Source organism: Sesamum indicum, linkage group LG3 (genome assembly GCF_026168435.1).
Source record: "Sesamum indicum cultivar Baizhima isolate 11 linkage group LG3, ASM2616843v1, whole genome shotgun sequence".
NCBI classification, from domain to species: Eukaryota; Viridiplantae; Streptophyta; class Magnoliopsida; order Lamiales; family Pedaliaceae; genus Sesamum; species Sesamum indicum.
Window position 1 is genome coordinate 23,186,015 of NC_142659.1, and position 23,065 is coordinate 23,209,079.

The 23,065-nt window shown below is 28.3% G+C and overlaps 1 protein-coding gene and 1 non-coding gene across 2 annotated transcripts; both read right to left on the minus strand.

Moving 5' to 3' along the window:
• Positions 1–901: 901 nt before the first annotated feature.
• LOC105158476 (phosphate transporter PHO1) lies at positions 902–14,299 on the minus strand. Its single transcript, XM_011075260.3, has 15 exons — positions 13,985–14,299; positions 11,737–11,823; positions 10,674–10,917; positions 9,819–10,128; positions 9,125–9,173; positions 8,326–8,397; positions 7,374–7,503; positions 6,120–6,240; positions 4,135–4,384; positions 3,834–3,938; positions 3,628–3,672; positions 3,002–3,154; positions 2,445–2,723; positions 2,208–2,344; positions 902–1,506 (listed from the first exon to the last, which is right to left on the minus strand). The coding sequence occupies exons 1-15, from the start codon at positions 14,219–14,221 to the stop codon at positions 1,416–1,418; spliced, it is 2,310 nt and encodes a 769-aa protein (XP_011073562.1). The 5' UTR covers positions 14,222–14,299; the 3' UTR covers positions 902–1,415.
• Positions 12,135–12,237, minus strand: LOC148788805 (U6 spliceosomal RNA). Its single transcript, XR_016065012.1, has one exon. It is a non-coding gene; the product is annotated as a U6 spliceosomal RNA (small nuclear RNA).
• Positions 14,300–23,065: the final 8,766 nt, after the last annotated feature.

Sequence of the window (23,065 nt, forward strand, 5' to 3'; positions counted from 1 at the left end):
AAAAAGTCAATCACGGGTAATTTGAATTCTCATTTGATTTTTTGTTAATATCAACAAATTTGGCAAATTTTAATTAATATGTAAATCTATTTATTGAAACAAACACGATATTACATAAAAATTATATTTCTATATTTGGAACAGTTCGATAAAACCAAAACTATTGCTCGTGTTTAATATTTTTTAAAAACATTAAATAAAAAATATCATTTTTTATGTGCAAAACCTATAGGGTATGGTAGATAGATATAGTATATAATCACACTAATTTTACAGCTTTAAATTTTATGTTCTGCTTCAGATGCTGTAAAACCGGTTTTCTTGAATTTTGCAATATAGGCCACGTAAATTAGAACGAGTAAGTTATGTATAATTATGAGTACCTTATTATTTGAAAACGCACTTTCTAATATTTGATAAAATTATGTAATCCTTAAATGAATGTTTGAAATTATTTACTTTGCTCTTGTTGCAATTTCTTTTTTTTTCTAAAAATTGAAACATTGTAAAGAATCGGGTTGGATGGTAAAATTATAAAAAAATTTCAAAGAATTTAAAAAATAAATAAATAAAATAAAATTTGTAGTCCATAAGAGCATTTTGGTCAATTTACTGCAAAAAAAATAAAAATAAAAAACTAACAGAGACTAACGGATTGCACTAATAATTAGATTACTTGTTATTAGGAAGTATTTGTAAATTTTCAAATAATGAGAGGGTATTCATAATTATGCCGATGTTGCTGTAATTTGCCCTTGCAATATACTGCTCGTGTTTAACTCTAGAAAAAAGTACATAATACATAATAGTTCCCAGCTCAAATATCTCAAATTCCAGCATTTGTCCTAATGTTACAGCACTCATCAGATTTAGTCGCATACATCACAAAAATTTGCAAATATTTGACGAGAGGAGCACATGCAGATCTCTATTAAATCAATGGTCAGTTACAACCTAACGTGCAAATGACGTGCTCCCTCTTATTAAATATTTAATGGAATTTGTGGCTCAGACTAAAATCGCAATTTCTCTGATTTATGAGACTAAACCTGGAGAGTGCTAAATAATAGGACAAAAAAACACAAAGAGGATAAGTTATGGAAGTAAATTGCAATTTTTCCACTACAAATCGTCAACAGCAAAAGATCGAAAAGAGCAGGTACTTGCACCGCGAGTACTATTACCTCGATACAATTTACAGCGTAGAATGTTCTCATTTGGACATTGTTAAAGCTGGAAGCTACGTCTGCGGGATCAAATCTCTGTTAGAAGTTCTTGAATTGTACTGTGGAAAAGGCATGCATGTTGTCATGCAACAGGTTTCCAGTCCCGCCAGGTTTATGCTTGGTGAAAAGACTTATTTGCCCCACGTTCTGATTCCTTCTGACGCATCAGTTGAGGTCATTCTTGTCATTTCATCTACCGGAGTTCGTCTCGTGGAATGGCAATGGCACCGTCTTCACTGCTCTGAACTTCCCGACGTTGTGCAGGTGCTCATTTTCTAACCTGTCATCATATAAAACTTGAAATCATCGAGCTTATACGATTCCGACATCTTATTTTTAAAATTAACTTAATATTTATAATATTTTATAAATTTTCAAACATGTTATAAGATGATTAAAGAGCTTGTGAGCTCACCCAAACACCATCTGATTATGTTTATGATACTGCAACGATTTTTCTTGCTATTAGACACAATAGATTCACACATTTTCCTTCAAGGGCTATCATATTTTTGGATTAAATGTATTTTTCTTGCCGTAACTTAGATTATTTGACATTTTCTTCCTTTAACTTTCTAGGGTAGTATTTTGTTCCTATATCTTTTTAATTTTCATGATTTTCAGTTATATTGTTCGCTAGAATTCACCTCCACCTGTGATAACGGTGAACTTCGATACAAAAAAATAACTAAAATTGCAAAAATTAAAAAGTTGTAGGACGAAAAATATTACCCTAGAAAGTTAAAGGACAAAAATGTTATGAGAAATGCATGGTCCAACAGGAACAAATGCTCCACTTTTAACATATCACGTGAGAGGCACGTGCATTTTTTCAGTGAGAAGGGTGAGTTCCAATAAAAAAAGGGGCTAAAATCACGAAAACAAAAAAAATATAGAGCCAAAATACTACCTTTGAAAGTTAGGACGAAATGCTAAATGATCTAAATTATGGGACAAAAAATGCATTTAAATCTACTTTACCTATAGTAATTCCAGTGTCCACGTCGGATGACCTCCAACGAAGCTAGGAAAAAGTCGAGCAAGCGTGACTCGACCACCCCGATATTAAATTTCATCACAGTCTCCACCCACGCTACTCTTAGGATAAAATTCAAGGCCTGGCAATAATTTTAAGTCATCAACGTAAGCAAAAATCCACACAAATATACCGCGATCTACTTAGACAAAACACATATAGGGAGGTGAATGAGAACTCACTATGGACCCATAGTAAATGCCTTTGTTCTTCAACACTAGATCGTCTCTAAGCCATGCATTTTTCGACTTACGGTTGAGAAGTCCCCAATCCTTGACGAAATCCCAGTACAGTTGATAAACCGTTGCGACAAATGAAGTCACCAGAACTGTGACCAGCCACAGCTGCGATGGCTGTCTTGCGTAGGTCAGCCTCGCCCCGGCTGCCACCATAGCCGATACGTACTTCCCTAGGTTAGCAAGGTGGTCTATGTTGCATTCGTCAAACCATCTCCTCGCGCACTAAATCATTACAACATATATAGCCACATGTCGATCATACTAGGTAGATTCCAGTGATGATTTTTTGGAGTTTTCAATTTGAATTTGTAAATAGTTTATATTTGTACCTAGTAGTTTTCAAATAAATAAATTTATAGATAATTTGTACTCATATCAAAGAGTTCAACGTCCGAGCATATGTGGGATTTAGATTAAAATTCTTATGAACATGGTTGAGATAACAAAACGAGACGATGACAAATATATATACATATATATATATATATATATACATGTACCTGCATCGCACGCCAGTAATAGGGGGCGAAGGAGATAACGTAAGCGAGCTCTCTGTATTGCTTCCCGGACTTGCAAGTCTCGTAACGGTGTGTTTTGAAACTTCCAGCAAGAAGATAGCAGGCTGCTGATTCCATGTGCCTCAATAATGGAATCTGTGTAATAAAATTTAACATGAGGGGATGAAATTATATAGGTGCTAGAACTAATATGTTCTTGAATCATTTTCTTTTTAGATTTGTGAATCTGAAAGGATCAGATTTCCCAAATTCAGCTTAAAGTGTTGTAGGGCAAATTATACTTTTAGTTTCACGGAATAGGGAGTTTAACGTTTTTAATCCTATACTTTACGAGATTTTTAAAATGGTCCTAAAATTGAGGAAACTTGACACATTTTGTCCTATTCTTTACCGAATTTTCAAGATAGTACTAAAATTGAGAAAACTTAGCACATTTAGCCCTCTACTTTACAGAATTGAGTTTTTTCAATTTTGGGACCATTTTGAAAATTCCGTAAAGCACACGACTAAATGTTTTGAGTTTTCTCAATTTTGGGATTATTTTAAAAATTCGATCAAAATCGAGGATTAAAGTGCAATTTCACCAGTGTTTGTAGTGTGGAAGATACCTGACTGGTGAGTTGATCAGCCATGAAGAAATCAACCATCAAAACCTGCAAAATGACTCCAAAATAGATCAAAATTGGAGTTCAAAGAGCACTCTTTTATAATATTGAACTGTCTAAACAAGTTTGATGAACTTCTTTTACTGTTTTAAACCCTTCGTTTCAAGCCATTGTTCTAAATACGATCTATAAATATGCATTTTACATACCTTGTAAAACGGAGAACAGACTATGTTGCGTATGACCCTGAGGAAGCAGTACCGTGTTGGGCGATAAAAGACGTTCAACGGGCATATGAGGAGGAGGACGGAACACTGGAGATCAACAGAGCGATACGATTAGAGCTCTATATCAATGCTCGTGTGTTTTAGACCAACATCAAGTCAAATACTATCGACGTTGTGCTAAAAGTTATAACTGATCGATGTCGACAGTACAAGCAGTCCAAGAGCCATGTTTAGCTTTTCTTGATTCTTAATGAGTTAAAACTATTAGGATAGAGTGACTAACCAACAGCAAAATCCCAGGAATGAAGTCGGCTTGGCGAGGAAAGATGCCGGTGGAGAGTAGGATGAGGTGGACGACCATAGAGCCTACAACTGCCGTCATGAGGGACGTGCAGACGAGGAAAGCATCTCGGTAGCTGAGGGCGGTGGCCGGTTGGAAATCGAAGATGAAGTTGTAGTTGATTCTTGTGCTCTTCCACAAGAAGAGGTTGCATCCATACATGAAGAGGTGCAAGCTTAGCAATGCAAACATGCTGCGCATTGCATACACTTGATAGACTTAGCGCATGTGTAGTAAGCTAGCAGTGACAATTTTCAAACACATCAAATCCCTTGTTTGGTTTTGTTTTCATTCTAAATTATCACTTTTCACTACTTTCTATAACTGCATAGGGTATTTGGACTAAGAGGGTGCATGGTTTCACAGCTTATAAGCTTTTGAAAATCGTTTGGCAACATACAATAAGACTTAAGCACTATGTTTGTTTTCATTTTCAAATTGTTTTTGAAACAAGTCAAAAATACCCAATGTTTGCCACAATTTAAAAACACATAATTTTAGGTGTTTTTAACTGTTTTAGTATAAATACATACATCTATATATACACACACGTATACATAAATATATATAAAAAAGACATGATTTGACAATAAATAGTAATTTTTGTCTCCCCAAACACAACATTAAATATATAATACTGCACCCAACTTTTTTTTTTTTTAAAAAAAATCTTATAAGCTCTTTAATCTTAAAATACAATAAACAAAATTACACTCATAATTTTATTAGTATTTTACTTTTACCCTTCGTATATCTGAAGTTTTTTCCCCTAAAGCAAAATTTTTCATTTATATGATTTTAAATTCTAAATAGTGTGATGATTTTTTGGTCATTATTACAAAATGAAGAGCTTATTATACTAAACACTCAAACATCTTATAAGCTCTGATAATTTTTTTATCTAAATACATTAAAAACTTATTTTTAGAATAAGATTCGACGTCCTTAAAATTTAAAATATCTTATAAAATATTTTAAATAAATTTAGCCATCACCCTTTAGATCCCATAAGGTTGTCAAGTTCTTGAAAAAAAATAAAACATAATTTTCTTCAAATAAAAAAGGAACAATATATTTTCTTTTCAATTTCCTAATAGTTGATTTTCACCATGTTGAAATTTTACAAATTTTTCAATGGGGCCTCACTCGAGTGATAAAGTTGAGGCCTCACCATAAAAAACTTGTGCATTCAAGTCTAAAGTCCACTTTTATACTAATTTCTTGTTTATATTTTTCCGTAAAACATGTTTGTCGATTCAAAAGTATATATCGATGTATTGAATCACCTGTGAATTTGAATGTATTAATGAAGAGTATATTATGAAAAAAGTAGAAAAAAATAACAATTCATCTAATCTCCAATTTATTATTTTTCATAAGACCAAAATTGTTATGGTGACTTGAATATACTATAGTTTTAGTTATTTTCTATTCCAAGATTTTTATAATCAAATATGATACTTACCAAAAACACCAAAATAATTGACACTTACATTATATAATAATCTACATCCATCCAAAGACTTTGGACCCTATTGATTAATAATGTTGTAATATTAAACACATGTATTGTATATCCCTAAATATGTATATTTATCACAAGATATCCATTTTTTTAATCAATTAACTCTCCCCATGATTTTGTATTCATGCATATATATTTTAATACTATTTTATTTTATCAATTTTGAATAAAATTGTTTATTTCATCCTTGATTGTTTTATTTAATTAAATAAAAAAAAGTACAATAAAAATTTTAAATTATGAACACATATCTAATATATTTTAATAGTTAATATAAACTTATTTCTTGTTTTATATGAAAAAAAAGCTATAATACCTTTTTTTTTTAATTAATTTTATACACCCATCGAGTTTGCCGACTGCTGATTCAAATAAATGTGAGAAAATAAAGTTTAGAAATAACCTGAAGAGAGGGTAGACGGTTTCCATGTAAGCAGCTTGCGTTGGTGGTGAGAACATACCACTAAGGTGCGCCAAGATAGCGTATACGGTAAACAACGTTACAAAGCTACCCGTAAACAAACCTGCAAATACACACAAATATTTAATTTAAATGCAATTTGGCCAATATGAAATAATCGTGAAAATAAATTATATTTATCATATGATCAATTTATGTTATAAAAAAGGTAGAATAGTTATAAAATAATTGGTATAATTACATTCGCAGTTCGTTCTTTAGTCTGAACGAGGTTGATTAAGTCCAATCATACTATTTTAGAGTGGATATATATATATATATATATATATATATATATATTATTCGTCGTTTTTGATGGAGTTGATGTGCTAATTAATTAATAAAGCTTATTATGAGACATTATTAATCTATTTTTGTAAAGGAAAAATGCAAGCAACTTTCTTGTAATATTGCAGAACCTTCTATGAAAATAAAATAGTAATTTATCTCCTCGTGTTTTTTGAAATGAAGCAATTTATCTTCTTAGATAGGGAGGTAAATTACTTTATTTTAAAAACACAGGAGAGTAAATTGGTATTATTTTTTTATAGTGGGTAATCTGCTTGTTTACAATATCACATGGAGGTACATTACATTGAATCCTTTTTGGTGATCAAGAGTTTATAAAATTTTAAATTACGATTTTGAATTTCCTATTCTATTTTCTCTCATTTCTAAAATAATCAATTTCTTTTTAAGAAAAAAAATGCTCTACGTAAAATTTTACGATTAAGAGAGTGTTTGGGTGAGTTTATAAATTTTTGAAAATATATTATAAAATGTTTGAGAGGGTATAAAATATCGAATTAGAGTATTTGATAAATTTTTTATTTGAGAAAATGAACTCATACGATCCAAAAATAAAATATTGTGAGCTTATAAATTCTTTGAAAAGAAAACACGGAATTCTTAGCTTATTTTTAGAATTTTAACAAACTGTTTCAATTTTGATCGCATTAGTTACAAAATTATTATTACAACATCTTATAAACTCCGTAATCTTTTTTCTTTTTTCCCAAATACTTCAATTCTTTAATTTTAGAATAAGATCTAATACCTTACAAGTTTCAGAAATATTTTACAACATATTTTAAATAAACACACACACTATATATATTTTAGTTTTTTTTTTTTGATAAAATCAATATATATATATAGCTATAATTATTGATTTATATAGAGAAAAAGTGAACATACCAACAAAAAAAGTAACCATGTGAGAATCTTTGTGGCGTCGAGGTCTCAAGAACATCATTGTCTTTTTCCTGTCATTGTTGGTAAAGTGCTGTGTGAACAAGCATTCCACTTCGTCCATTATTCTTACAACCTAATTTCCACCATTAAAAACAACAACAACAACAACTATCACTATAAAACAATTGATTATTCCATACTAGGTAAATCACTAAGCTTAAAATCATACTATTTATCATCTTCACATAAAATAGAAATGAAAACTTAAATTTTAATTGCAGTTAATAGTAAATAACGATTAATAATCGTTGTATAATTATTCTTAATTGTCTAATTAACTCTCAACATTAAAATTCAGGGTAAATTACAACCACTTCTCTAGAGGTTTGGTATAATTATAAATACTTTCGTATTATTTGAAAATTTACAAATATTCCCTTGATCTTAAGTCCGTCTAACAACGAGCCCATTCCGTTAGATTTCCATCCAACTTTTATAGTAAACTGACTAAAATACCATTGTGAATTATACATTATAATTTTGTATATATATTATAATTTTTAAAATATTTTTATAAACTAACATTCCCTTTAGATTATTTATTTTCCCATATTTTTCTTATATTTTTTCAAATATATTTCTTTTATGTTTAAAAAAAATTCAACAAGGGTAAAATAGTAATGTCCACTTCACCGTTTAAGGGTTACATAATTATTTTTTCTTTAAATTGGGTATTTATAATTTTTCAAACAAGGAAGGAGTATTCGTAATTATGCTAAATCTTAGGAGAGGTAATTGTAATTTATCCTAAAATTTATTAATATATACATATAAGAAAACAGCAAATTAATTAGTTTATAAAGGCTGCAGGATAATTAATCAATAAAAGAAAACCTTAATTACTTTGCATAATAATTAGTACTTTGAGGTACATCGATCATATATATAAACTTACCTTGTCTGAAGTAATGAAATCGGAGCGTCTGACTACTTTGAGGTAACTTTTTGATGTCTGCTGATTTGATACCTGTGCATTTTCATTCAAACTTTGAGAAAACACGTTCTTGCATTTATTCCTAAAATTATACATATATGATATATATATATATATATCTAATCTATAGTATATAATATTTAAAAAAGAAAAGGCATTCCACTTACAAAAACGGCGTATAATGATATTACTGCACCAATTTTTTGTAAAGTTAAAAATACGTTTCAAATAATAGAATAATTAATTCATTTAACTTTTCAAATTTTGCATTAATTGATAGATTAGATATTATTTTTTCTTTCTTCTTTTTTCTATTTTTCATGTAATGTACTAATTTATTTATTTTATTTTTATTCAGTATATTATTTTTAATATATTTTTAAAAATATGTAAATAATTTATTCATTATATACACGCAAAAATTACGTGTCATAGCGGCTGGTTACTATTAAAAAAAAGTCTTTTCATGCTCTCAAACGGCAGTGAATGACACTACTGCACTAATTTGTTGTGAAATAAAAAATGTCCTTCATAATAAAATAACTATTCAACGTCTAAATTTACATTACCTGATAAATTATTATTATTTTTTTCTTTCTTGCTCTTTATTAATATAATCTATTAATTTATAATTTTTATTTTTATTTATAATTATATTTTAAAAAAATAAAAAAATATGTACTATATGTACATAGGATGGATGTGGCACAATGTCTAATATATAAAATAAAATAGTACAATAGATATCAGAACCTCTCACCTTGTCGAATTTCTTGAGTATTTTTGTGAAGGCAACCATATTCAATGAACTGTCAAAAACATTCATTTCAACATCTAAATTATCCCCCGAAAAAAAAAATAAAAAATAAAAAATAAAAAATAACAAAAAGAGAGAGTATATATAGTAAAAAATTAATTAAAGATTCAAAAAAAAAAGAATTGAAAGGTTAATTTAGAGTGCATTTGGATTAACGTATTTGAACTTGAAAAAAGGATTTCAAACGACTACATTTTAAAAAAATTTAAAATTCATCGATATTCAATAAAATATAATTAAAAAATTAGAACGAAACCATTAAACATTCTTTAATTAATTTACAATTATCCGAACAAAAATATAAAGGATTTGTATTAAGAATTCGGAATCCATAATTTCAAATACTTTGATGTGGTCCAGGTTTTTACGAAGGGATAAAACTGAAAATTTTACCTACGGACCAGGTGAAAACACGATTTTCGAGGGAGGTCTTTTTGTAAGAAAAATGACCACTATCAATGAATAGTGGTTCCTTTTAAAAAATAATATTTTTGGTATTTATAGTAGTGTTGGGAGTTATATTGTATGGTGGGTTGCATTTGTTTAACATGTGCCTCATATATATTAAATTACTTTTTTAACCTTATAGATTAATATTTTTTACCAATATACATCGTACTTGAATCCAAAGAAATACCTGTAGGTTTTGAGCAAGGCTAAACCTCTGTAGAGCTCCACAAACGCCCCTCTTATCATCTTCTCAGCACACTCAATCTTCTTCCTGTTCATCATGCAGTCTCCTCCTCCCCCTTTCTTGCTGTTGCTCATCACCAATTCCTCCCACAGCATCGACGTCACCGCCGCTATCGTCCGCGACGGCGTGCTCGCCGGAATATCTATTCTCATCGCCTCCGCCTTCTTCGCCTTTGCTGAGTTTATGCCGTCCTTCTTCCCCACCGCAGCTATTGCTTCGTCTGTCTGTGAATTTGGACTGTCGACGCTGTTTTCTGCATGGGCCGGGACGCAAAAGTTTAATTACAAATAATTAATAAATAAAATAATTTGTAATTCTTCTAATATAACATTTTATTTTTCTTGCTAAGGATTGAGAGTGCTAATTTTTTAACGGCTAAATTATTTAATTTCAATTAATTATGTAATTTCTAGATGTATGGTGGATATTACTATTTTATTCTTACTGATATTTTTTTAAAAAGAAAATTGAGGGTGAACAAAATAAATAATATTAGTTCATAAAAATATTTTAAAAATTATAAAATATTTATAAAATTATAATTTATAGTCCAAAAAAGGCATTTTGATCGGTTAACCGCAAAAATTAAACAAAAATCTCATGGAGGTTAACAGAATAAACTTGCTGCTAGATGGACGTTAAAATTTTTAAGGATATCTAAATACTGTGAGCCGTCGGATTAACATATAATAACATAATTATATATAATTCAATGACTAATAGTTTATGTTAATACAAATTCACATAACAGGAACTATTTCATAACTGTAACATTCAACTTCAAATAAAGCAACTCACCGGAGAAATCCGAATTCTGGCCCAAGGAAGAATTAGACCTAGAGAGAAAAGCGGATCCGCCGGCTGCCGGTGTGGTTGGCAGATTTTTGCGGCGGCGGTCGGTGAGAAGGCGCTTGAGGTCCACCAAAATCTGGAGCTGCTTGTTCAATAACTCACCCCTTTCAAGGAATTCACCTTCTTTAGTCTTGTAAAATTGGTTCACTTTGTTCAACTCATCGTCCAACATCTCAAAGAACACCTTAACCTGTTCATATACATATATGCACCATGAAGCCAAAATTAATTAAGAGGTAAATAAATATAATTATCACATCCGATTTTATTTGTTTTTTACCACAGTAAACAATTTAAAAAAAATTAATATTAACCTTGGTCCGTAGTTAATCAATATTTATTATAATATTAATTATAATCGAAATATTATTATAATTTTTAGTTATGAATAATATTTAAGAGACGAGTCTAGGGGCACTGCCCATCCAAGTTTACAGAACTGAATAGTATCAAAATCTCAATACCCCATATTACTAAATCGAGCCTCTTGGTTAATTGATGTATTACTGAAATAATTGATTTTTTCTTTTAAAAATCATACATCTCGTATATCATTAATTATATATTTTTATGTATTTATTTATTATATTTAATATTAAATATATATAAAATAAAATCTGATGTCTATGTATTTAATTATCCTAAATTGGTATTCTATATATATAATTATTTATTTATTATATATAATATATTTTTTAAAAAAACTTTGGTACTTGATTTGGTACTATATACAGTATAAAAAATTACTGAATCAAATACCGAAATTTTAATTTTGTTTTTGTACCAAACGCCGAAACAAAATTTGGGTGTGAATACAATCCTAGAGAGAACAGTTAATAATTGTTGCACAAATTAATTAATATTCGTCATAATTTTTACTTTTGTATGTGGTTGTTAACCATAACGTAGAGGCATAGATTGTACGAAAAGAGGTAAAAAGAAAATTGAGATTTTACCCACTTGAAATAAAAAAAAAATAGATTCTTAAAAAATTAGTTAATATTGTTACCTCATTCTCTTCTGAAAACAGCTGATCAACCTCTGTTTCGTAAACTTCCTCAACTTCTTCTTCTCCTACACTAATTTTACTCTTCACCTGCAATTCAAAAAAAAAAAAAAAAAAAACTACCAATGAGGTTTGATGGGGATATACTAGACTTAATGCCAAAAAGATCAAAATACCCCCTCTAAAAGGCAAAATACCCACATACTCCGGATCAACATCGGGGTATTTCTTACCCGCCCGACCCGAGGACCCGGAATTGAGGTCATCACATGACTCTAGATTTGGGAACTTAGGATCATATGGATTCACGTTTATGTGCGGGCATTTGGCTTTATAAACACTCTAAAACTATTTACGATAATGGTGCGTTATTTATTACTTTTGCACTAATTTTATAAGTTTTTTCTTTGGACCATTTCTCGATTTATGTGTGTCATTCTTGCGCAGGTGCCATGCTAATCTTCTCTATATCGTTCCAATTTTATCGAATGTCCCCGAAGGGACAAGTTTTTCCTTTGACCTCACGAACTGATGTAGACATTGAAAAATTTGAGTAACGATACGTTTATTTCTTAATTTCACTAACACCTGATGTAGACCACGCTGGGGACACCTAGCTCGAGATCCGACCCCAATCAAAGTTCTCATGATTAATAATATCCTCTACCCAACCAAAGTGCGACTTTTATTGGTTCATATCCTTTTCGGGCTGTTAATTTCGGTTCTGTCTTTCACGATTCTTCCATGATGCAGGTGACAGCAACTAAACCAGTTTCCCGCTTTAAGAAAAAAGAAGACGAAATGAAACAGAAAAACCTGAAATTGCGACTTTATCGATCATGAGATCACCAACATTTAGACGAGCTTCCAAATCTCTGGAAATTGCATCCGGTGACCGTAACACAACAACATCATTACCGTTAGTATGGTCGTGTCCGATTTCATTTTCTATTTTAATTCTTTTATATTTTATATTTTTATTTAATATATTATATAGTCGTTATAGTACATCATCCCTGTGTGCATATAGTAAATAATTGTATACACTTTACAATATATTATAAATAAGAATAAGATATATAAACCAGCACATTATATTTTAAAAATAAATAAATAAATAAATAAAATTAATTTAGAAACATTACCACAAAAAAAATTTGTCGTGAGTGAAAATTTTTCATATAGTACAGATAGATAGTATGGATATTAATATAGATGAGAAGAAAAATTCGAATATGAGCGGTTGAAAATATATAAAGACATTTTCGATAACTTAAAAAGTTAATGTTGCGGTGTAAGTAGCCGCTATTTGTGAGTGAAAATAAGCTTTTTTTTTTTTCTTATATATAGTATAAATATATATATCTCATCATGTATACAAAGAATTCATCATTCATTTTATTTAAAAATAAACACATGCATAATAATTATAATATCTACATATTGAATAAAATAAAAAAATCTAATAAAATTTGAAATAAAATATTCAATCAAAACACGACACAATTAAAGTAAAAAATATATTATGTCTGAAACACACACACACACCTACTTTTTCAAATATGCTAAATATAAACAGTCATTACAACTTACGTGTACAACGGCTTCAATTGCGATTAAGACCATAATGCTCGAGAATGACGTAAAGTTATTGCATTCTCTTCCATTTTCCCCAAAATTCAATTAAAAACAAAGATTATTTATAACTTTGCATTTTCGTGCAAAATTCTCCAAACTTTCTCACATTTCCGCCACCTTTTGTAAAGTGAAATTCGATCGAACTAAATTAATTACAGAGTAAATGTATCATTATATGATTGGTGACTCTTTCTGAACTATACATCAATCATACGGCAAGTATATTACACTTGCTATATGATTGGTTCAGGTTTGATCGAGCTAAAATTTTCCAAGACGCAATAAGTGTAAAACATTCGTTTAATGAATATTAATTAATTATAATCGTAAATCAATTATTAATGGATGTCAAAATTTTAGTCATAGTTAAAAATTAAGATAAATATTTGTATCATATTTAAAATTATAGTAAATATTGATTAATCACATACGGTCATAATTTTTTATATTAATTTTGTTATAAAAAGAATATTAATTCACTGCAACTTATTTTTAAGGTGTAGTATTAGAACGTGTTGGCTCTGATCACCAAAAATATGAAAAAATAAGATAACTATATATGAAAAGATAATCAGAAATTAAATTTTATGCAAATTTTCGGAAATAAATAAACCTGAATGATGTCGGGTTTATTTCCGGTGTTCGTCGTTCTTCCCAGGATCCGACCAACGAGGACACGAACCGGGTCGAAAACGGAGCGTCCGAAATCGCAGTTGGAGCCCGGGACATGTTTGGGTTTTCTTGCCAGCTTAATCTTCTTGACGTGTTTCTTCAGCTGCCAGTAATTCACAAACGCGTCTTTCCATTCTGGGATGAGCTGCGCCTCCAGCTCCTTCGAGAACTTCACCATTTCTACGACGGAGGAGCGGCGGAGGGACGGCGGCGGGTGGTGGAGGATAGAAGAAGAAGAAGAAGAGTTTAGTGGAATGAGAATGGTGGTGGAAGGAGTGTATAAATAGAGGTGTAATCATTAATGAAAGTTACTGCCATTTTTTACTTTTTAAGAGTCTGAGGTTAGGGTAAAATTGGGTAAATTCTTTTGTATTTTTTTGGGAAATTGCAAAATAACCCCCTCTATTAAGAAAAATGATATAAGTACCCCACGGTAATTTTTTGAATATTGCAAAACATAGCTTATTCCATTGCTAAACATTAACACTCATAATTTTATTCGTAAATATATAGTCTATTATGCCCTTAATTAGGATCTTGATTTTTTTTATTTTTCATTGGAATTTTTACTGAATTAATAAGAACCGTTGGATGTGGACAACTACCATTAGTCCGAAATTCTTTGTGATAGAGTTATCTAAACGACTCCAAGAATTTGTCATTAAAAATTGAAAATTTCGATTCCAATCTTTCGATCTAAATGTAGTCTTGTAAAAAATGCTATTAATCAAATAAAACAGTACAAAAGAATAATTCCAATTATGGATATATGGGAAGAAATTAAAACCAAACGAAGCAGAGGTGTCCGACTAGACTTATTTATAAACTCTTTTAAGTTCATACATTTTATAAAATATTTTTTAAGTTAATAAGTAGTTAAAATAGTATTCTAAACATAAGTTCTTGAAATGTTATGATAAAATAAGATTATAAAATTTAATTATAAAATAATATTTTGTGATTAACATGATTATAAGACGAAGTTTGTTAAATTTTTATAATTAAGTTGAAACTCTTTTCGAAAGTACTTATAAGCTCATTTTTCAGAAAATTATTTCTCAATGCAATGTATTATCAGTTTTAAAACATCTTAAAAGATATTTTAGAATATTGTACATATAATTAGCTCATCCGAACATTTTTTTACGGGACGTTTGTAAATACTTAAAATAAATACTTATCAATTTATTGCTAAAAATAAACTGGGCAAAATATTTTTATTTTATAGATTCTGCTTTAATTAATTTAAACTGTTTAAATTAAATTTATTTAAGTCAAAACTTATAAGTAGCTCCCGACCAATTTTTATAATTAATTAGTAAAATTGTAAAATTAAATTATTGTTTCAAATCTCCAACATAAACTTTTTTTTTCTTTTAACTTTTGCCTTAAAATTAACTAAGTTAATTGGTATTTGATCAGTTATTTATTTTAATTTTATTCTCTTTCATTTAATTACATAATTATACCAAAAATTGAGATTAATGCACACACACCAAGTTTGTCCCAACAACTGGTTTAAAAATTAAAAGTGGGTTTAATTAATTAGGGAAAAAAAAAAGCTTCCACATTTTTCATGATTTTATTTATAATCACAATATTGAGTATATTTATTTTAGTTATTTTTTATAATATAGTCAAACAAAACAATTCAAAAACTTAAATATTGACTATAATTAATTAACATTAATCATAAATTGTAATAAAAAATATGTACCATAATTTTTAACTGTGCCTACTTACAAAACAATCGTCAAAAGGCGTTGCACATCAAAGTTAATTAGTACTCATCACTATTTTTTATTTTTAATCATGAAATATTAATAATGACAAGAAATCATGTTTTGTTTCAGGTACTTATCAATTTTTCTATAATATTGAAATGATACAAAAGAAGATAATAAATAGGATAAATTACAATGAATTTTTCTAAGGTTTAGTATAATTATAATTACTCTCTCTATTCGAAAGATTATAAATACCCTCTGATGGTATAGAATTATCACTTTTCCCTTTAATTATGATTTTTTTTTTATAAAAAAATGAACAAAATAGATGGAAAGATTTTTAAAAATTGTACAAAGATTATCAATTTAATTCATAATTTTTCTAAAAAATATTAAAAAAATTAAATAAAATTATTATTCAACTCCATAAAGATATTTTGGTCCGTTCGATACAAAAATTAAAAAAAAATCTAGCGGATACTAACGAATTAAATTAATATATATTAATAATTTCTAAATATTGAGAAAATATTTATAATTATCTAAAATTTTAAAAGAATTTGTTGTAAGTTACCCCTAATAATATTACTATTCAAAGAATTTGTGAAGTCAGCTTTTTTTAAAAGGAAAAAATAGGTAATTAAAGAATCATACCATGACAAAAAAAACACTGGATAGAGGAAGTGTCATTAAGAACATACGAGTAGAGTTATTGTATGTTGATCACTTTTTATTCTTTTTTTTAATGGTAATTATATTATTACATCAATATCTCAACAAGGGGAGTAATATATAATTTAATTAATATGTTAATATCTAATTAATATATTAATATATAATTAAAAGGAATAATTATTTCTTTTTTTCTTGAGATTTGATGTAATTACACACAAATCTCATTTGATTTGAAAAATTATATCTAATATCCCTGACATTTACTTCAATCCAATAAATAGATTCATCCATTGGTCAAAATTAATTGAATTTGCTTATATTAGCAAAAAGAGAAAAAGAAAACCCGTTTTTGCCCTATATTGACTATTGCATGCATGATCAATCTAATCTTTTCTGATCAAACCACCCGTATACATCTTTACATGCATGAGGAGGTACATCTTCACTCTTATAAGTGTAGTTTGGTCAGAAATGATATGTTTGACGTGCAATAAATCAGTAGTAAGTCAATCAATAATATATAAATTCTCATTCAATGTTCTTTTATCAATATCAGCAAATTAAATAAATTTTGATTAATGGAGGAATCTATTTATTAAATAAAAATAAACATCAAGGTTATTGATATAATCTCTTAAACTATAGGGGGTTTATGTATAATTACACTAAATTTGTTAAAGAAAAATGGTGTACTTATCCCTAACCAAACACAAGGAAACAAATTACAATAAATTTAATAAAGTAAGATAAATATTTATACATTTAAGGGGACTCAGATCCATGATGTTGTGAACATGATACAATTTCAATCAGATAATTGTACAGAGACTCCATACATACTCGAGTTTGAGATCTACTCAGGTTCGGATATCGTCTCTTAGAGTGTGCAAATCAGAACCTCTTCTAGTGCTGAAATTATGTCCCGAGGATTTTCAGTCATTTTAGGAAATTTAGGGATGATCAATACATTATCGGGGAAAATACAAGTAATCGTATGATATTACAAATGAACATATTATATCTCTTGAAAGAAAACAAAAACAAAATATCTCTCGGTGTATTTTAAAGTTCAAACAATTTACCTCTTTAGACAGGAAGGTAAATTGCTCTATTTTATAAAATAGAGAAAGCTAAATTGTTTTTTTTTTTTTTATAGAAGGATAATCTGTTTATTACAATATCACAGGAGATAATTTTGCATTAAACTATATATTATGTATATATTAAATATTAAAAAAATATAATATTTCCCCCTTTATTATATATACATAATGCTTATAATATTATCTACGTCTTTTAATTGAAATGTGTGGAGAATTTTGCAAATGTCCTGAAAATCTTGTCAAGGGCATTATATTCCGTACACGATACGTTGGTATATATAGCATCTATTTCCCGAGAGAAAATAGTCACCGAACGCCGCCGAGCACCCGCCGCAAGTCGCGGCGACCGTCGTCTCTGTCCGCCACCATGTCCTGTCCACCACAAACTCCATTCCTACCTTGCTTTTCTGCAAATCTTTTTGTCGAGGCTTTAATGCATGTTTTTGTCTCATAATTTAAAATCACAAAAATTAAGAAAATAGAGGACGAAAATGTTATCCTAAAAAATTAAAGAACGAAAACGCCAAATGATATACCAAAAATGCATTTAATTCCAATGATAAATCTGTTCCTCATAAATTAAATTAAAATTATAATAGTCACCACAAAATAAAAAGAGATCATATTAGTAATAAAAAAATTAAATAACGATATTAAAATTATCAATAATAACATGTAAAGGATATTTATAAATTTTTATGCCGACAATTAATATAATATAAAAGTTGTCACCAATAATAATTAATGACAAAAAAATTTGTATATAAAACTATTATTATAAATAATTATATAGTGATATATTTATAATGACAACTCAATGAAAAATCATATTTTTGGTCTCACGTATTATGATGTTTTTCAATTTAGTGTAATTTGTCATGATTTTATCACATTGCACTCCCTATGTTAAAATTTTTTGTAATTTTAATTTTTATATGAAATTCCATCCAATAATTAATGGAAAGTATACAAAATGCGAATGAGATTGCTAACCGTTTCGTTATTTATTGAACGAAAAATACACTTAAAAATTAAAATTAAGAAAAAATTTAATCCGTAGAATGCAATGTCAAAAGATCATAACAAATAAAATCAAATTAAAAAAAATCGTAACATATCAAATAAAAAATATAATTTTTCACGCCTGGTGAATACTAGCAAATATAATGGTAGCTATATAGATGTTTCAGTAGTTGTTAATAATGACGACTTATGCAAAGTATCTATCAATTATAATATATTTTTGGAATTATATTGCGATATAATCAATATATAATAGATCACTTAATTTATATATTTAATAAAAATTATGAAATCTTCACTTAATATTTTGTTAAAATATTAGCTTTATTGTAATTCGTGTTAATTTTCTTTACTTCCCTCAACTTTCCTAAAAATGACGCATAAAATTGTGTAAAAATGTCCTTTATATAATTTCAAAGGATTTTTAAACAAAAAAATAATTTCTAATATCTAGACCAAATTAAAAGCATTTTTTCTTTCTTATTGAGTGAAAAAAAATTAACAATTAGATTTTTTATTCAAAAGTCTGCATCTTTTATTTCACTTAATATATATATAAATTGATTTTCATAAATAAAATAGATCACATATTTTTTTTATATTAAATAAAATAACAATATGTAATAAAATTTGAAATGAAAAATTTAATCCGAAAGAAATGAATCAAATTAAGGAATTGGAACGCTGCAAAAAAGAAAAAACCTAAGTTTTAACTAAGTTAATCAATATTTATTATAATTTTAGTTACGCTCAAATATTTTTCATAATTATAGCCTCTAGAAAAAAAAATTGCTATTGTCTATGATTTTATTGGTTATAGTTTAAAGCTGTATGATTAAATATAAATCGATGCAAAAACTTAACTTAGTCACTATGAAAACTAATTTTTTCATGGTTTAAATATTTTTGCCACGACTTTTAACCATGAAATATGTATTAGGCACATTTGTAAAAACTACGATTAACAATCATTATGTGGCCGTGGTTAAACTACCTCTATTTTTAAATTGTATAAAAAAATATTATTTAAGTTATATGTATATATATGTACAGAAATCTAAGAAAATAAAAAATAGAAAATGGAGATAACTCCAGACAAACGGGAGATTGATGGTGGGTGGGGTGTCAGAATACTTGTAATCGAATGGGCTTTCCAACAATAGTAGACTCGAGCAGAGAGGTGGTCGGAAGGCGGAGAGAAAAACAATAGAAGATGGGGACACAGGTTAGAGTTTTTTGAGCGGGAAAAAAAAATATAACTAGCCAAAGGATTGAAGATTTCAGATGGATGAGGTATTAAAATGTTAGCCGTTGGAAGGGCTTTCCAACGGTGGTAAACTTGCATCAAGAGGTGGTTGGACGGCGGAGAAAAAGACAATAGAAGATTGGGGCCGTGGGTTAGGATTTTTTGAGCAAAAATATAAAGATAACTCGCCAATGGATGGGAGATTTAAGATGGGTGGGGTATAAAAATGCTCGTCGTTGGACGAGCTTTCTAACGATGGTAAGCTCGCGTTAGGAGGTGGACGGACGACGGAGATATAGAAGGAGAAAAAAACTAAATTTAGGATATACATAACAATATATATACATATATATCTATATATTAAAAAAATATAATTATCTATATATTAAAATTTGAGCCACAAATTTAGATCAGATTAAATATCGGTCATTGATTTAGAAAGGGTATTTTTTTCATTTCAACATCAAACTAATATTTAAATACCCTAGGGAGTAGTGCTGCACCTTTTAAAATTATTAGGAGATTATATGCTATTTTTTTATTACAGGAGCCTATTTGAATATTTTGAGTATCACAAGGGGTAATATGGATATTATCCTTTCGTGTAGTGAGTTGTAGTTAACGTTTTGGCCTCGTTTGCGTAAATATCAACGGGTAGCCGTTTTACGGGCGTAATTAATTTATATTTATCGTAATTTTGTTTTTATAATTACTGAAATTAATAATAAAAATTAAATTATATTGTATTACTTATAAGCAGAAATTGACTGGTGCGAAAAAAAAAATAGTTTCTGACGTGGCTGTAGAAAAGAGGTAGATCAGGATCCTATACGGGCAACCGGTTACCGGCTGAGTTTGTGTAAGAAGTGAATATTCAGGGCCGTCACTGTCAGTTTCCAGATCCCACTACAACACCAAAACTAGAATTATTCTTTAGTCTAAAAAGAAGTTATTCCAAATTAAGTAATATATTTATTTATTTAATTTTTTCTGGGGAGAGGTATTTAATTTATGAAGTTGACGTGGACTCCCACTGGAATTAGGTCAAATTCAGTGGACAATGTCAAAATATACATATTTTGATCTTTCTTTGATTTATCACAACTTTGGGTATTGGGTGTTCAAATGGTTTGCAACACAACTTTAATTTATACTCCCTTTTTCTTTTAGATATGGTGTAATTATATATAGTGGTTTGGAAAATTACATTTAACACCTTGAAATTTACTTTCGTCCTACAAATGAGTTCTTTTATTAGTTAAAATTAATTGAATTTGCTGATATTAACAAAAAATGTCAGGAAAAAAATCTATATTAACCCCTAATTGACTCATTACTGAGTTATGCAAGTCAAATAAATTTTTTTATGATCAAATTACCCTCACACGTCTTTACCCATAAATACATATGATGAGGTATATTTTCACCATTATAAGAGTAGTTTAGTTTGAAAGAAATTGTTTGACTTGCAATAATTCAGTAATCAATTAATAGAGTAAATATATAACTTTTTATTCAGTCTTTTTGTTAATATCAATAAATTCAGTGAATTTTTATTCATAGAGGGACTTATTTATTACAAACTTTAGCGGTGCTAGATATAATTTTTCAAATTACAGGGGATTTATATGTAACTGTACCAAACTTTAGGAAGGGGAGTGTAAATATCCCTATATATTATAAAATAATAAAATTTTATTGTTATTATATTAATAATGAATTTAATCAGTTAGGGCTAAATACAGTTATCATCTCTCACATTAATTACCCTCCTAAAGTATTAAACCTTAAAAAACCCCACTGACCTTACTTTTTAAGTTTGAAAAGTTTATTTTACCCTTACAAATATTGTTTTGTGAAATAAAAAAGAGAGGAGATTTTTAAATGCCAAAATCACTATTTTTCTAATTCTAGTTTCACTTGTTCATCGAGCTCTTTTTATTTTGTAATTCTAAAGTAATTTTGGCTCATTTTATTAGTTTTACTTATTTGTCAAACCAAGTTAAAAATAAATTTACACATGCATAAAGTCACTTTGTTTATATAATTATCACATATATAAATATATTAATTATATATTTTCTTTGTAATTCATCAGACCTTTTAGTTTTATTAGTTGTATATTTGTTTAAGTAAATATATATATAAATATATGTGTGTGTGTGTGTACTGAATATATTTTTAATTTGGTTTTATTAGAAGCAAATGAAACTAAAATAAAATGACTTCCAAGTATTTTAGAATTACAAAAATAAAAAGAGCTTGAATCCTAACATATTTGGAACTCGTTTTATTTTAATTTCACTTGTTTGAAAAACCAAATTTGAATACATGCATACATATATTTATATATTTATTTAAACAAATATGCCATTAATAAAACCAAAAGGGTTGATGAACTAATAAAAAAAAATATTTATATATATGATAATTATATAAATGTGGTAATTTTGTGCATGTACAAATTTCTTTTTAACTTGATTTGACATACAAGTAAAACTAAAAATAAAATGACCCACAAGTACTTTAGGATTATAAAATAAAAAGAGCTCGATGAATAAGTGAAATTAGAATTAGACGAATGCTGATTTTCACATTTTAAAAGTATCTTTATTTTTTTTCACAAAGCAATTTTTATAAGGGTAAAATAGACTTTTCAAACTTAAAAAGTAAAGGTCAGGGTCAAGGGGTAATTGATGTGGAAGTAGATATTTCTTTGGTATGGAGTTTTCTAAACTTTTCTAATTTCACGTCACTACAAGAAATAGCTCAAAAACAACAAAAAATATAGCGTCAACTAATTAGCAAGTAAAATATTTTTCGTTGGTAATTTATATTATTTAACACATGAAATTTATTTGCTGTTACATTTTGCAATAGAAATTTATTAAAATATATATTAAATAATGGATTAGCAATGAAAAATATATTTGTTAATTAGCTCGTTGTTGATTTTAACATTAATTTTTTTTTATAATATTAAACTATTTTCTTATATATAGTGCATAGAGGTACATTGCATTTAGCTATTTAATTCTTATATTAATTTATCTGATCATGGTTGATAGTACCGATTTAGCTTAAATGCATATTTCATTTATATTATAGGAAATATATTCATATATATATATATATATACATATTGTCACAGATTGAATTAATTTTTAGAATATAGATTGGAGTAAAGCAATGGGCATCAAATCTTCCTTATAATTGGCTATGTATAGTCCAAACAAGAGAAAATTCGC

Excerpts from the sequence above, each read along its gene's own strand:
- LOC105158476 (XM_011075260.3), bottom strand. The coding sequence starts at position 14,221 with ATGGTGAAGTTCTCGAAGGAGCTGGAGGCGCAGCTCATCCCAGAATGG. Across the intron at positions 11,824-13,984 it reads ATAAACCCGACATCATTCAG|GTGAAGAGTAAAATTAGTGT; the intron begins GTTTATTTATTT and ends TTTGAATTGCAG. Across the intron at positions 3,939-4,134 it reads TTCCTGGGATTTTGCTGTTG|TGTTCCGTCCTCCTCCTCAT; the intron begins GTTAGTCACTCT and ends GTTGATCTCCAG.